At 42.8% G+C, this 13,623-nt stretch overlaps 1 protein-coding gene across 1 annotated transcript in view; it reads left to right on the top strand.

Annotated features, from left to right (window-relative positions):
• The window catches only part of TRAF5 (TNF receptor-associated factor 5), a 42,969-nt gene that overhangs the window by 15,377 nt on the left and 13,969 nt on the right, over positions 1–13,623 (top strand). Inside the window, exons 4-7 of the mRNA XM_006887959.1 lie at positions 1,581–1,745; positions 3,305–3,382; positions 3,861–3,935; positions 9,401–9,493. Coding sequence (XP_006888021.1) covers positions 1,581–1,745; positions 3,305–3,382; positions 3,861–3,935; positions 9,401–9,493 — 411 coding nt within the window. The remainder of the gene's footprint in view (positions 1–1,580; positions 1,746–3,304; positions 3,383–3,860; positions 3,936–9,400; positions 9,494–13,623) is intronic.

A 13,623-nucleotide genomic window follows, 5' to 3' on the forward strand; every position in this document is an offset into this window, starting at 1 on the left:
CCTGGCGTTCCCCTGTGTAAACAGTTTAAACGTCATGAGGTGGCAGCACCTGAGTGCCACCTTTCCCACCTGGGCAAAAAGTCCCCATCCACAATACAGGCCGATTCCTCGAGGCCAGACGTGCCATCCTAGCATACCTTCTACAGATTCTAACACCAACAGTCCCTCTCATGGCTCTAGCTTCTTCATCAACTAGACTGACTAATTTGTTGCAGTGCCCACACACACACACAAAAATAATAATAATAAATCCCTCACAGAAAATACTCAGGATTATTGGATTTGGTAAGAAACTAACAGGTTAAAAATCAGGTTGGAAACACTCAGGGCATAGTTCTTCAGTTAGGATAGTGTCTTTGCAGTCTTGCTCAAAGGCAGACCTCCCTCTGACCTGCAGTCTTGCTGCTCTGGGTCAGTACCCCAGAGCTGTTTTAGTTCTGCTAGTTATGAGCGCATGCACACACGCGTACACACTCTGCTGGTCAGCCCAGGTGAGGCCCTCAGCTTTGGCACCACGCGGTGGCAAGTTCTAGGTCAGATCTGCCCCACCCTTGTCGGGTTGTCCGCCGCCTTTGCTGCTGCTGTGACTCAATCTCTGCCTGTCCTGCATGGGGACCTCTATCCCAAAAGGACACACTGTGCTCTCTGCTGCCTCTTTCTTGATGGTGGTGAGATTCCTGTTTTCTGCCCCTGAATTTGCTCAGTTTGAGCCTGGCAGGATGGCAGAACTGACTGTCTCATTAGTAGTGTCCACATCTTATGTGCATGTTGCTATTTACTTTATTTACATTATTAACAAGGTATTGACTTCCTTAATGGGACCACAAATACCAGAGGAAGACCCTAGATGAGAGAAATTGACTCATCAGTAACTGAGATAATGGGGGTAGGTGTGTCAGAGACAGTGAGGTTGGCTCAAGATAGAACAGAGTTCAGAGCTGTTGTGCATGGTAATCGCTATGAGTCACAAGTGATTCAACGGCACATAACAACAACAACCACCTTGCCATCGATGGAAGTTCTGGTGGCCAAGTGGTGAGAAGCTGCCCTGTAATCCCAAAGACATGTGGTTCGAATACACCAGCTGTTCTGAGGGAGAATGAGGGACAATCTCATCTCCTGTGATTTATTTATTGCCTCTGAAAATCTGCTGGAGGGTCAGCTATGAGTTGGTTCCTACTCAGAATGGCACAGAAACAACCCAGCCATGTGGCCAAATGGCTAGCTAGAAAGCCACATTGAATAGTCATAGCCTATATTTAGATAAGCCACATTGAATAACCCACGATAGCATGCAAGCCTAACTAGGCAGAGAATATGAGCATATTACAAGATATTATCTAAGACGAACTCAGCATGGTTCCCTTATAACTCATCTTACCCTAAGCCCAACTTCCATTAAACAAGGGCCGCCCTCACAGCCTGTAGCTCTTGCAAGCTGCTCAGCGAAGGCCGAGGGAGCCTGAGACAGGAACCCGAAGACAGAGGCTGCTGGGCCAAGCTCTTCTTCTGCCCTGTCCTCTCTCCACACTAGGCCTTCCGTGCTGACTGTGTGATGCAGCCTATTTTCACTGTTGCAGGAACACCTTCTCCAGTGCTTATTTCAAGCTGTTCAGTGTTCTAATGAGAACTGTCAGGAACAAGTCCTGCGGAAAGATCTCCAAGAGCATCTGAGTGCATACTGTCAATTTAGAGAGGAAAAATGCATTTACTGCAAGAAGGGTGTGGTGGTCTTCAACCTACAGGTAGGAATAACACTCCTCCATGGGGCCGCGGTATGCGTGAGTGATTGTGGTGGAGCCCCTTTCTGGACCCATTTCATTACAGAATCTGGTCTAAGAAATATGTTTATTGATTTTGAAGAAGATGGCCAGCACGATGGCACAGCTTGAAGAATGTCGTCAGTGTCACTGAATTGTATATGTGGAAATTGTTGAGATGATGTGTGTTCCATTATGTATATCTTCACCATAGTTTTTAAAAAGATTACGTTTATCTGAGGGAGGTCCTATGTAAAGCTTAAAATTGTCATATTGGCAGAACTCGATCATCAGCAGAAGCATGATTTGAGGCTGTATGCAATGTGTAAAGAGTAATGCGAGGTCTTGGCCACCAAGCGTGGTGAGCCTGCCTCCTCTAAGGATGTGTGACATCTAACAGGTGAGGCAGGGCACAGACCTCAAGAGACAGGAATGGGATCTCTTCTACATGCACCAAGAGGCCTTGCTGCGCACACACACATATGTGTGTATATATATTTTTTGTTGTGCGTACATGCAGCAGAACATGCACCAAGTTAGCAGTTTTTACATGTGCAATACTGTCTGCTCAATGATGGTGATTACTGTCGAGTTGTACAGCCATTTTCACCCTCCTCTTGAGTTATTCCTCTTCCATGCACACAGATTCACTGCCCCAGCCCCCACACAGGTTCCTTTTTAATCTTTCCTGTTGCTATCAATTTGATGCCAGATAGTTCCTAAAAAAGCGAAATGCTCAAGGTGGGAGGTTTTTGGTTGGGTTTTTTTTTTTAATTAGCTTAAATTAAACCATTATGTGTTTAAGAAGATTACAGAGGATATTTTGAGTTTGAAGTTTAAAAATTAACTCAGGACAGTAGTTTCAGGAGTTCATCCACCATCCTTGGCTCCCAAAAGTCTGGAGGCAATGAGAATTTGAAATTCTGTTCCCCATTTACCCCCTCTTGATCAGGATTTTTCTATGGAATCTTTGAGGAAAAATGTTCAATTAGGTAACTGGGCACCATCTAGTTCTGGTCTCATGGCAAAGGAAGCAGCTGTTCGTGGAGACAATTGGTCTCATACTCTGTTTCCTCCTCCTCTTCCGGATTCTCCTTCTTCTTTTGTTGCTGTAGGCAGACAAGTTGTTCTGCCTTGGCGGGCATCTTCTAGCTTTTTAGACCCCAGGAGCTATGCATAGAACTAGGAAGTGGATAGAACAGGGGCACTGAACATGCTACTAGACAGATTAGTGTATCTCAGGAAACTTCCACACTGAGACAAGTCCCTTGAAGATTTGTACATTAAGCAGTCTCAGAGGCTACTGTTTTTAGATATCTTGTTTTCTTTGAGGTTGATTGGAAATTTTAATTTTTCAGTTGAATTGTTATGTCAAGAAAGCAGCCATCTTTCATTCTTTTTGGAACTGGCCATACCTTCCTGTAGAGGGCACACCACCTACCAGACAACCCCCATGAGACAGAGGCCTGTGTAAACACTGCAAGGCCATGACAGAGAGCTCTCACAAGCAAGGGTTGACTTGCTTCTCACTTTCCTTGTTTCAGAAGCATGAAGAACATTTGTGTCCTGAGTACCCGATATCTTGTCCCAACAAGTGTTTACAGATTATTCCAAGAACTGAGGTAACTCTAAATATTAATCTGCTCTGCAGATTGAACAAAGATAGTGTGATTGTGGTGCATGTTTGACAAAATCCCATAGGCAGGAGCCCAGTGCTTAAATTATAACCAGAGGATAACCTTCCTCTTTCCCTGCTGACTTCTCTCAGTTTTTTTCTCCTCCACTTCCTTCCCCCAACCCTCTTCCCTTTCCTCTCCTCTCCTCCCTTCCCCCACCCCTCCCCTCTTCCCTCCCTACTCTTCTTCACTCCCCTCCCCTCTCCCCTGCCCACCCCTCTCTTCCCCTCCCCTTTTTCTCCAGTAGGCCTCAGCACAGGTCTTCTCCTTCCCGATGCCTACACTGATGCCAAGGGTGACTTAGGAAGGAGTTTCCTCTCTTTTTCCTAAGCACCCTTGGCACTCCCTGCCTCCTGCAGCTGCACTAGCAGTTGCAGAATTGGTGATGAATTGCCATGGTTGACGGAGCCTGTCCATTTCACAGGTGAATGAGCACCTTGCTGTGTGCCCTGAAGCAGAGCAGGACTGTCCATTTAAGCACTATGGCTGTACTGTGAAGGTAGGAAATGCGTTTTCCTTTGCCTCTGCATTATACTTTTTTGAAGAGGTCCTTTTCACACTTTGATTCTGTTCAGGTTACTGAAGAACATATAATTCTGAGAAATTTAAGGCTAGTAATTGTCTTTCTGAGCACACTGCCTTTACCAGTTTCAGGGACTTTGAGGAATTATTTCTCCTGTGGGTACAAACCCTCAGGCTTCATAGTACTTCAGCTGATCAATTACCAAGCATTTTGAAACACAACTTCTTTTAAGATGTATGAGCCACTGCTGGTTTCTGAGACTGTAAATCTTTACAGGAGGAGACCACGCATCTTTCTCTCTTGGAACAGTTGGTAGATTTGACCCATTGACCTTTTGGGTTAGCTGCCTGACACATTAAGCATTATACTACCAGAACTCCTTAAAATACACCCTATTGCTTTTCAACTACTTGTAAAAGTATTGTTGTTGTTATGTGCCGTCGAGTTGCTTGCGACTCATAGCGACCCTATGTACAACAGCCCTAAACTCCGCTCTGTCCTGTGCCAATCGCATGGCCTCTGACACACCCATCCCAATTATCCCAGTCACTGAATCAATCCACCTCATAGAGGGCCTTCCTCTCCTGCGCTGTCCCCCCACCCTCCCAAGCATGAGGTAAAAGTATTAGTCAAGAAATTATTTTTTAAAAAATAAGACCTGAACACTAAGTCCTTTGATATGGATCAGAGTTTTACCTACTGGAGGAAATGCAGCCAGAATGTTCCTTTGCAGCAAGGATGGTGAGATTTTAGCTCTCGTGCTTTTGGAGGGGCCAGTCCTTGGAGAAGGACATCACACTTGGTAAAGTGTAGGGTCAGAGGAAAAGAGGAAGATCCTCAACAAGATGGATTGACACAGTGACTGCAACAGTGGGCTCCAGTGCAGCGGGGACTGAGAGATGGGCACAGAGGACAGAGCACTGTGAGAGCCCACTCAACATCTAACAACAACAACAACCATGTATTATCATTAAACCCAAAGTAATGCCAAACTCAGAAGTTTATATTAAAAATATGACTGTTACTATAAGAAAATAAGAGTTTTGTTTTTATTCTTGAAATAAAAACCTTTCTAAAACAGCTAAGACAAAGCCAAGAAGTTGTACTTTTTGTATGCTTAGCCATAAATAATAAAAGGTTCTATATGATTTTTTTTTTTAAAGCCCTGGTTAAGGACTTGTCTGCTATCCAAAAGGTTGATTGATGGGCTGAACCCACCCAGTCGCTCCATAAGAAGACCTGCTCCCATAAGAGACTACAACCTGAAACACGCTGTGGGGCAGTTCTGCTCTGCCACATGGGGTCTGTGTGAGTGGAAGCCAACTTAGTGGCACCAGTAACCATGAATGATGTTGTAAAATACCGCAAATAAAGTTGGATGGCAAACCACAAGCAGAGGTGGGGAGTATATTGTTGCAACAACAAAAAGGACTGTTTTTCTTTATATCAGAATGTTCTTATACATTATTCAACCTAATAGAAAAAAACACAACAGAACATATAGACAGTTCCAGAGGAAAAAAATTCAATTAACAGGAAACATGTTCCTCTAAGTGGTGATAATCTTCACCATCAAAATGATAAAGATTAAAAATGTTTTATTTTAATATGCAACTTTTTTAAAGGAAGGCTGGCTATAGCTATGAAAATAAAGAGCAGACTCACGCATGCACTTGCAGCTTCATTACTCAGAGTTTATCTCATACATCTAGTTATCAGTATATGATCATAGATGCCTGTTGTTGTTGTTGTTGTTGATTGCCATCAAGATGAGTATGAATCATAGTGACTCCATGAACAAAAGACCTAACGCCTTTCTATAACAATCGTCTTTTCTCCAAGTTCATAGTGTTTCCTGGGGCATGTGGTTTAGGAAGTGGATGCCACTCCTACTTCCAAACCTGTTTTACAACAGGGAGCTCACCAAACACTGTCCACATTGGGAAACTGTTATGGCATTTCGCACCCTAATGGCACAAGGTTCAGCATCACAACAAACCTGGATTACCTCAGTACAGCAAATTGGCAAAGAGTGATGTACAGAGTAGAAGAATATTTCTCCAAATATAATAACACTAGTATTACTTGCATGGTTCAAAATTGGGAAGGGCGTACGCCAGGGATGCATCCTATCTCCATACCTTTTCAACCTATATGCAGAACAGATTATCCAGGAAGCTGGGCTCTATGAGGAGAAATGTGGAGTCAAGATTGGTGGACGATTTATCAACGATCTGCGTTATGCGGATAACACAACCCTGCTTGCTGAAACTGAAGAGAACCTGAAGCGCCTGCTGCAGAGTGTCAAGGACTGCAGCCTACAATACGGATTGAGGCTCAATGTCAAGAAGACAAAGATTCTCACCACTGGACCAATTGGCAGTATCAGGATGGATGGTGCAGAGACTGAGATTGTACACAGCTTTAGTTTGCTTGGCTCCACAGTCAACAGTCTTGGCAACAGCAGCCAGGAAATTAAAAGACATATTGCCATGGGAAAGTCTGCTGTTAGGGACCTCTCCAAAGTACTGAAGAGCAATGGTGTCTCTCTGGAGACTAAGGTGCATCTGATACAGGCTATGGTCTTCCCAATCACATGTTATGCATCAGAGAGTTGGACAATGACCAAGGAGGATAGAAGGAGAATTGATGCCTTTGAGCTGTGGTGCTGGAGAAGAGTACTGAGAATACCATGGACTGCTAGGAAAACAAACAGATTTGTCCTGGAAGGGGTTAAACCGGGTGGCTCCTTGGAGGCAAGGATTCTGAGGCTCCATCTAACATACTTTGGACATGTTGTGAGGAGAGACCGGTCCTTAGAGAAGGACATCATGCTTGGGAGGGTGGAGGGACAGCACAGGAGAGGAAGGCCCTCTATGAGGTGGATTGATTCAGTGACTGGGATAATTGGGATGGGAGTGTCAGAGACAGTGCGATTGGCACAGGACAGAGCGGAGTTTAGGGCTGTTGTACATAGGGTCGCTATGAGTCGCAAGCGACTTGACGACACATAACAACAACAACAACGGTATTACTTAGCAGTGGTTAAGTGTTGTCAGGTCGAATATGACTCATAGTGACCCTATGAACAAAAGTCCTGAACTCTGTTCTATTTAACATCATTTCTTTATATGCAAACATATACACAAAGTTATTTATTATAGTAGTGTGTATGCATGTGGTTCAAATCCACCAGCTGCTCCACAAGAGAAGGATGGGCAATTTCTTCCCGTGGGATTAACTGCCTCTGAAAAGCTGCTGGAGGGTCAGCAATGGGTTGGTTCCAACTCAACAGTACACAATAGCATGTAGCAAAAAAAATACAAAAAACTAAAAACAGTCGCTGAGATATTACTTCAGAACTGACTAGGTAATTTTTATTTCATGTTTTGGAATACTGTACATCTGACAAAAAGAATGGACATAGGAAAAGAATCAGGTCTATCTCTCGATGATGATACTAGAAAGATGTTTAATTTGTGTTAAGTGAATAAATAAGTTGCAGGATATTAAATATAGGCCACGTCATGATAGATGGAGAGAAGATTGAAGTTGTCAGTGATTTCATCCTACTTGGATCCACAATCTTTGGTACCAGCTGTCAAGAAAACAAAAGATGCATTGCATTGGGAAGTCTGCTGTTAAGGACCTCTCCAAAGTGTTAAACAGCAGTGATGTCAGTTTTAAAGACTAAGGTACACCTGATCCAAGCTATGGTCTTTTTAATTACTTACAATGCATCTAAAAGTTGAACAATGAGTAAGGATAACAGAAGAAGAATCATAATGCCTTTGCATTATGATTTTGGGGAAGAGTACTAAGTATCCCATAAACTGCCAAAAGAACAAACAACTTAACATGAGGAAAGTGCTGTTTGGATGCAAACTTGGTGAAACTTCATCTCATATACTTTGGGCATATTGCTAGAAGGAATCAGTCCTTGATAAGACATTATGCTTGGAAAAGTGGAGGGCCAGAGTAAGAATGGAAGGCCCTCAACAAGATAGACTGACACAGTGACTGTAACAATGGGTTCACGCACGTCAGAGATGACGATGAGGGCACAGAAACGGACACGGGTCAGATTTGTTGTTCACAGAATGCTAAGAGTCATCACAGCACCTCACCACTGGGCCAATAGGCAGCATCAGGATGGATGGTGAAGAGAATGAGATTGTTAACAGCTTTAGTTTGCTTTGCTCCACAGTCAATATTCTTGGCACCAGCAGCCAGGAAATGAAAAGGCATATTGCAATAGGAAATTCTGCTGATAGGGACCTCTCCAGAGAACTGAAGAGCAATGGTGTCACTCTGGAGACTAAGTTGCACCTGATACAGGCCATGGTCTTTGCTATCACTTGCTATGTATCAGAAAACTGAACAATGACTAGGGAGGATAGAAGGAGAATCGATGCCTTTGAGCTGTGGGGCTGGAGAGGAGTATTGAATATACCATGGACTGCTAAGAAAATGAACAGGTTCATCCTGGAGACAGTTAAACTGGGCTGCTCTTGGAGACAAGGATCCTGAGGCTTCGTCTGACATACTTTGGACATGTTGCAAGGAGGGACCAGTCCTTGGCAAGGAATGTCATGCTTGGGAGGGTGGAGGGACAGCGCAGGAGGGGAAGACCCTCTATGAGGTGGATTGATTCAGTGACTGGGGTAATCGGGATGGGTGTGTCAGAGGCAATGAGATTGGCACAGGTTAGAGCACAGTTTAGGGCTGTTGTACATAGGGTCGCTATGAGTCACAAATGACTTGACGGCACATAACAAGGTCACTATTAAAATTTCTTTGAGCTGATTTCCTTTTCTGCTCTGGGAGTATACAGCTGCAATAAAAAGTAATTATAAAAAAAAGAAAATTATCATTATATTTCAATGATTCTCATAAAAATTTATCTCCTTGAAGGGATGTCATCATTGTTGTTTTTGTTGTTGTTATGCGTCATTGAGTTGCCTGTGACTCATAGCGACCCTATGTACAACAGCGCTAAACCCTGCTCTGTCCTGTGCCAGTCTCACTACCTCTGACACACCCACCCCAGTCACTCCAGTCACTGAATCAATCCACCTCATAGAGGGTCTTCCCCTCCTGCGCTGTCCCTCTTCTCTGCCCAGCATGATGACCCTTTATAAAGACCTGTCTCTCCTTACAACATGTCCAAAGTATGTCAGACGAAGCCCCAGAATCCTTGCCTCCAAGGAGCAGCCTGGTTTGTAAATCTATGTAATATCTCATAGTACTGTAGAAGCCCAAAGCTGACGCGAGACTTGGAGGAAGACATCGTTTTCCCCATAGCATACATTGAGAGAGATGAATGTGTGCCCTGTTGAAGTAAATGCAATTGTTAGTGTTCTGTTGTAGCAGATTATCTCACCCCCTTTCAGTTTGGAAGCCTTTCAACAACCTAATTTATTTTTCTCTCCTCATTGAAGGGTAAACGGGGCAACCTGAAGGAGCATGAGCACTCAGCATTGCGGGATCATATGCTTCTAGTGCTGGAAAAGAATTTCCAATTAGAGAAACAGGTAAATATTCAGGGTTCACGTTTAAAGGGAAGCCACAGAACTACTGGGAGTTGCCTGCTTTATTTTGATATGTATTCTGCGCTTCGTTCAGCTAGTTGTTTTTGTTAGGTGTCATCAGGTTGACTAGAACTTGCAGTGACCCAGCGAACAGCAGATCTGAACCTTGCTCTGTCCTGTGTCATCCTGGCGACCTCTGTCATGCTCAAACCCACTGTGGTAGTCACTGTGTAAGTCCAACTTGTTGAGGGTCTTCCTGTCTTTCGCTGACCTCCTTCCTTTCCCAGCATGATATCTCTTACTAAGAACTGATTCTTTAAAAAAAAAAAAAAGAAAGAGAAAAAGAACTGATTCCTCCTCAAAATATGCCTAAAGTAAGTGAGACTATGTTTCACAATCCTTATCTCTAGAGACCACTCTGATTGTACTTCCTTCAAGACAGATTTGTTTGTTCTTTTGATAGTCCATTGGATGTACCCTTCACCAGCATCACAATTCAAAAGCATTGATTCTTCTTTTGTCTTTAGTTATTGTCCAACGTTGACATGCATAGGAAACAATTGAAAGTATCATGGCTTGGATCAGGGGCAGCTTAATGTGTAAACTGACATTCTTGCTCTTTAGAACATTGGAGAGGTCCTTGACAGCACACTTCCCTAATGTAACAGGTCTTTTGACTTCATGACTCATTATCATGGATGTTGATTGTGAATCCTTTTTTTTCCATTAATCATGATGGTGCCTATAGGTCCAGTAGGGGGAGTTTTAAAACTAAATGGAGATGTTTTCCTTTAAGTGGCAAAATGGACTCAAGTTTATAGTTAGTACCTTAGAGCTGGTAGTGCCTTTGAGATGACTCAACAGATGGAATTTGGATTGTGATCATCTGGCTTACAGACTTGGAATCTGTTCTGTCATGGCCAGTGTGATGCAAAACAGGGACAGACCTGAATTTTTACAATGTGAGTAACTTGCCACAGTTACGAATATGAGGAAAATTATGGGTTGAATCCTTGCATAACTGGGGAGCTCTGGTGTACAGCGTGGGAGGTGGAGTGTTCATCCAAAGATAGCACCTTTGTGGTGGTTCAAATCCACCAGCAGTTCTGAAGGAGAAAGATAATCTCTATCCTCCCATGCACTTTAATCTCAAAAACACCCAAAATCTGCTATACGGTCAGCTCTGAGTCAGTTCCAAGACAATGACAGTGAGTTGAATAGAGAACCACATTCATTCAAAGTAATGCAGCCAATTTGCTAGCATCTTTGAACACAGTCACCTTCTTTGAGCTTCCTGGCTATAATTGACCAGGAAGAAATGGGTTGAAGCTCTGCTTTGTAACTAATGAACCAACCCTTACAGTAAATGTATTAAAAATGCCTTGAACTTATTCTTGTACTGAATGTGAGGCTAAGTAAGAACTGTATGCACCTGTTCTCACTGATCTACAAACACAGTAACAGATTTTGTTCATTACCTGGGAAATGAATGTAAATGCAGATTTTCTTGAGCAATTATGAAAGTTTTTTATTTCCATATAACCTTTCCATACATTAGACTAATCAGGCTCACGTAGAGAAGTAAACTGTCCATCTGCAGAGAGGAAGCTAGATTTTATTGCTGCAGATTATTTTACTGCATTTCTGATTCTACATTAAAAAAGTAAGCATGTAAGTTCCAAAGTCAGATCCTGGAAGAAATTAGAAAGACTGATAAATACCATAACTTTGGCAGAAGGCATGGCTGCCTAGTAACAGTCCCTAAGTTTTATCTATCTCAATCACTCCATTCATCCATCCAACAAACATTTGCCAGATGCCACATACTATGCTAGTCTCTAGAGATACTTAGTTGAGGGAAACACAGGCTCTACCCTGAAGAACAGATAGATTACTGTGAACAGATAGATGGCTGTGCTTTATCAGGCATGCTTTGCTCAGCCGGGAGGGCACACTGGTTGACTGCACTCAGGGGATGTCCTTGCTGAGGATGTTCTGCTTGAGCCTTGAAGGAAGAGGATATTTGTCAGAAAAAATAATGCGGGAGGAGAACATGCCAGAGGGACAAAATAATCTGAGTACAAGGATGTATGAGAGAAACGGATGTTTCCAGGAAAAGCAGTTCCAGAGTGAATGCCTGGAGACTGTCGTTTGATACAAGTGCCCTTATAAACCTGCCATGGAGTCGGTCTTGACTCATATGGACCCTGTAGGACAGAGTAGATCTGCCTCATGGTGTTTCCAAGGCTGTAAATCATTACAGGAACAGGCTGCCTTGTTCTCCCAAAGAATGGTTAAAACCTCTAACCCAGCATTTAACTGTCACCACCACTAAGATTTTCTTATGTGTGAACTGAGAAGTTTAGAACATTGTGGATTCTTTTTTAAAAAAAATAATAATTATTCATATTCTTGAGAAAGGATAGAAGGGTCAAAAGTTTGACCTAATGTTTGTGAGTAACCAAAGCAAACATGGTGCCTTTGAGTCAATTGCAACTTGGTGATATCACATGTAACAGAACAGAACTGCTCCACATGGACTTCTTAGCTGTCATCTTTAAGGAAGGAGATTGCCAGGCCTTTTATCCATAGCACTGCGGGGTGAGTTTGAACTACCAACCTTTTGGTTAGAAGTTGAGCACAAACCTGTAGCATTAAGGAGCTACTTATTTAGGGGGCCACTTAAGTTAGCAGATTGAGATAAAAAAAGTTAATAATGTTCTCACAAGGAAGCTCTGGTGGCCTTGTGGCAAGAAGCTGCCCTTCAATCCTGAAGGTGCACAGTTTTAATCCACCATCTGCTCCACAGAAGAAGGAGGGCAATCTCCTCCTGTGCCAGCTGGATCTGACTCAACGGTACACAACAAAAAAAAAAAATGCTCTCACACAGACACAGGTGAGATATTAAGATAGTTTATTCATCGTGGCAGTGTGAAAGAAAGCACAAGAGTACATTACCACTTGGAGAAACATCACCTGCAAGGGCACTTCATGGGGAAACCCAGAGATCCTGAACTAGAGTTCCAGGGGAGGGACAGACACCATCTAGGAGTTGAAGATGAGGTGAGGGCATGAGACAGCAAAATGAGGTGGTCCCTCCCATAAGGTGGGTAGGATGCTTCTGTGGCAGCCCTGTAAGTCTACATCTAAACAATTATGGCTTGGGGCCAAATAGCCTACGTGTCTTAGCTGCAGATGCCTTTGGGTCTTTCTTGGATCCCAAGTCTGTGTCCTTGATGTATCAGTTCATTCTGCTTCAGATAGAGAGCTAGTTCTCTGGAAGAGAGCATGTAGTCCCAAGGGCAGTAGTAACATGAACTCAGATGACTCCTTCAAGTACTAATTCTCACAATTTGGCCCTAGAATCAATGGAGTTCATGAGTATGCAGTTGAGTGATCTGACTAGAATAAGGAAATAGAAACTATGAATTTTACATTACATATAGCAATTATAAAAACAAGAATTAATACAATATCAAAAATCAATTATCCTAATGATTATTAATATCACTAAGATGGAAAGAATATACTGAGTCACTGTATCAAAAGGAACTGGCAGACACAGAAGAAGTTAATGAATATAATATACTGAGTCACTGTATCAAAAGGAACTAGCAGACCCAGAAGAAGTTAATGAATATAATATGGTGATGAAGGAAGAAGTTCAATCTGCATTAAAGGAAATAGCAAAAAATAAGGCCCCAGACATAGATGGTATACCAATTGACATATTTCAGCTAACAGATGCTGCCCTGGATGTGCTCACCAAGTTGTGCCAAGAAATCTGGAGAACAACCACTTGGCCAACCGACTGGAAGAGATCTATATATTTGTTCCCATTTCAAAGAAAGGTGACCCAACCGAGTGTGGAAACTATAGAACAATATCATTGATTTCACATGCAAGCAAGATTCTACTGAAGATTATCCAAAAACACCTGGAACAACACATCAGCAGAGAACTGCTAGAAGTCCAGGCTGGGTTTAGAGGGGGTCGTGGTACTAGGGATATTGTAACTGATGTTAGATGGGTATTAGCTGAAAGCAGGGAATACCAGAGGAATGTATATCTGTGTTTCATTGATTATGCAAAGGTGTGTGACTGTGTGGATCATAACAAACTGTGGCTGATTC

The sequence above is a fragment of the Elephantulus edwardii genome, unplaced genomic scaffold, assembly GCF_000299155.1.
Source record: "Elephantulus edwardii isolate Elephantulus edwardi_28Jun2011 unplaced genomic scaffold, EleEdw1.0 scaffold00063, whole genome shotgun sequence".
NCBI classification, from domain to species: Eukaryota; Metazoa; Chordata; class Mammalia; order Macroscelidea; family Macroscelididae; genus Elephantulus; species Elephantulus edwardii.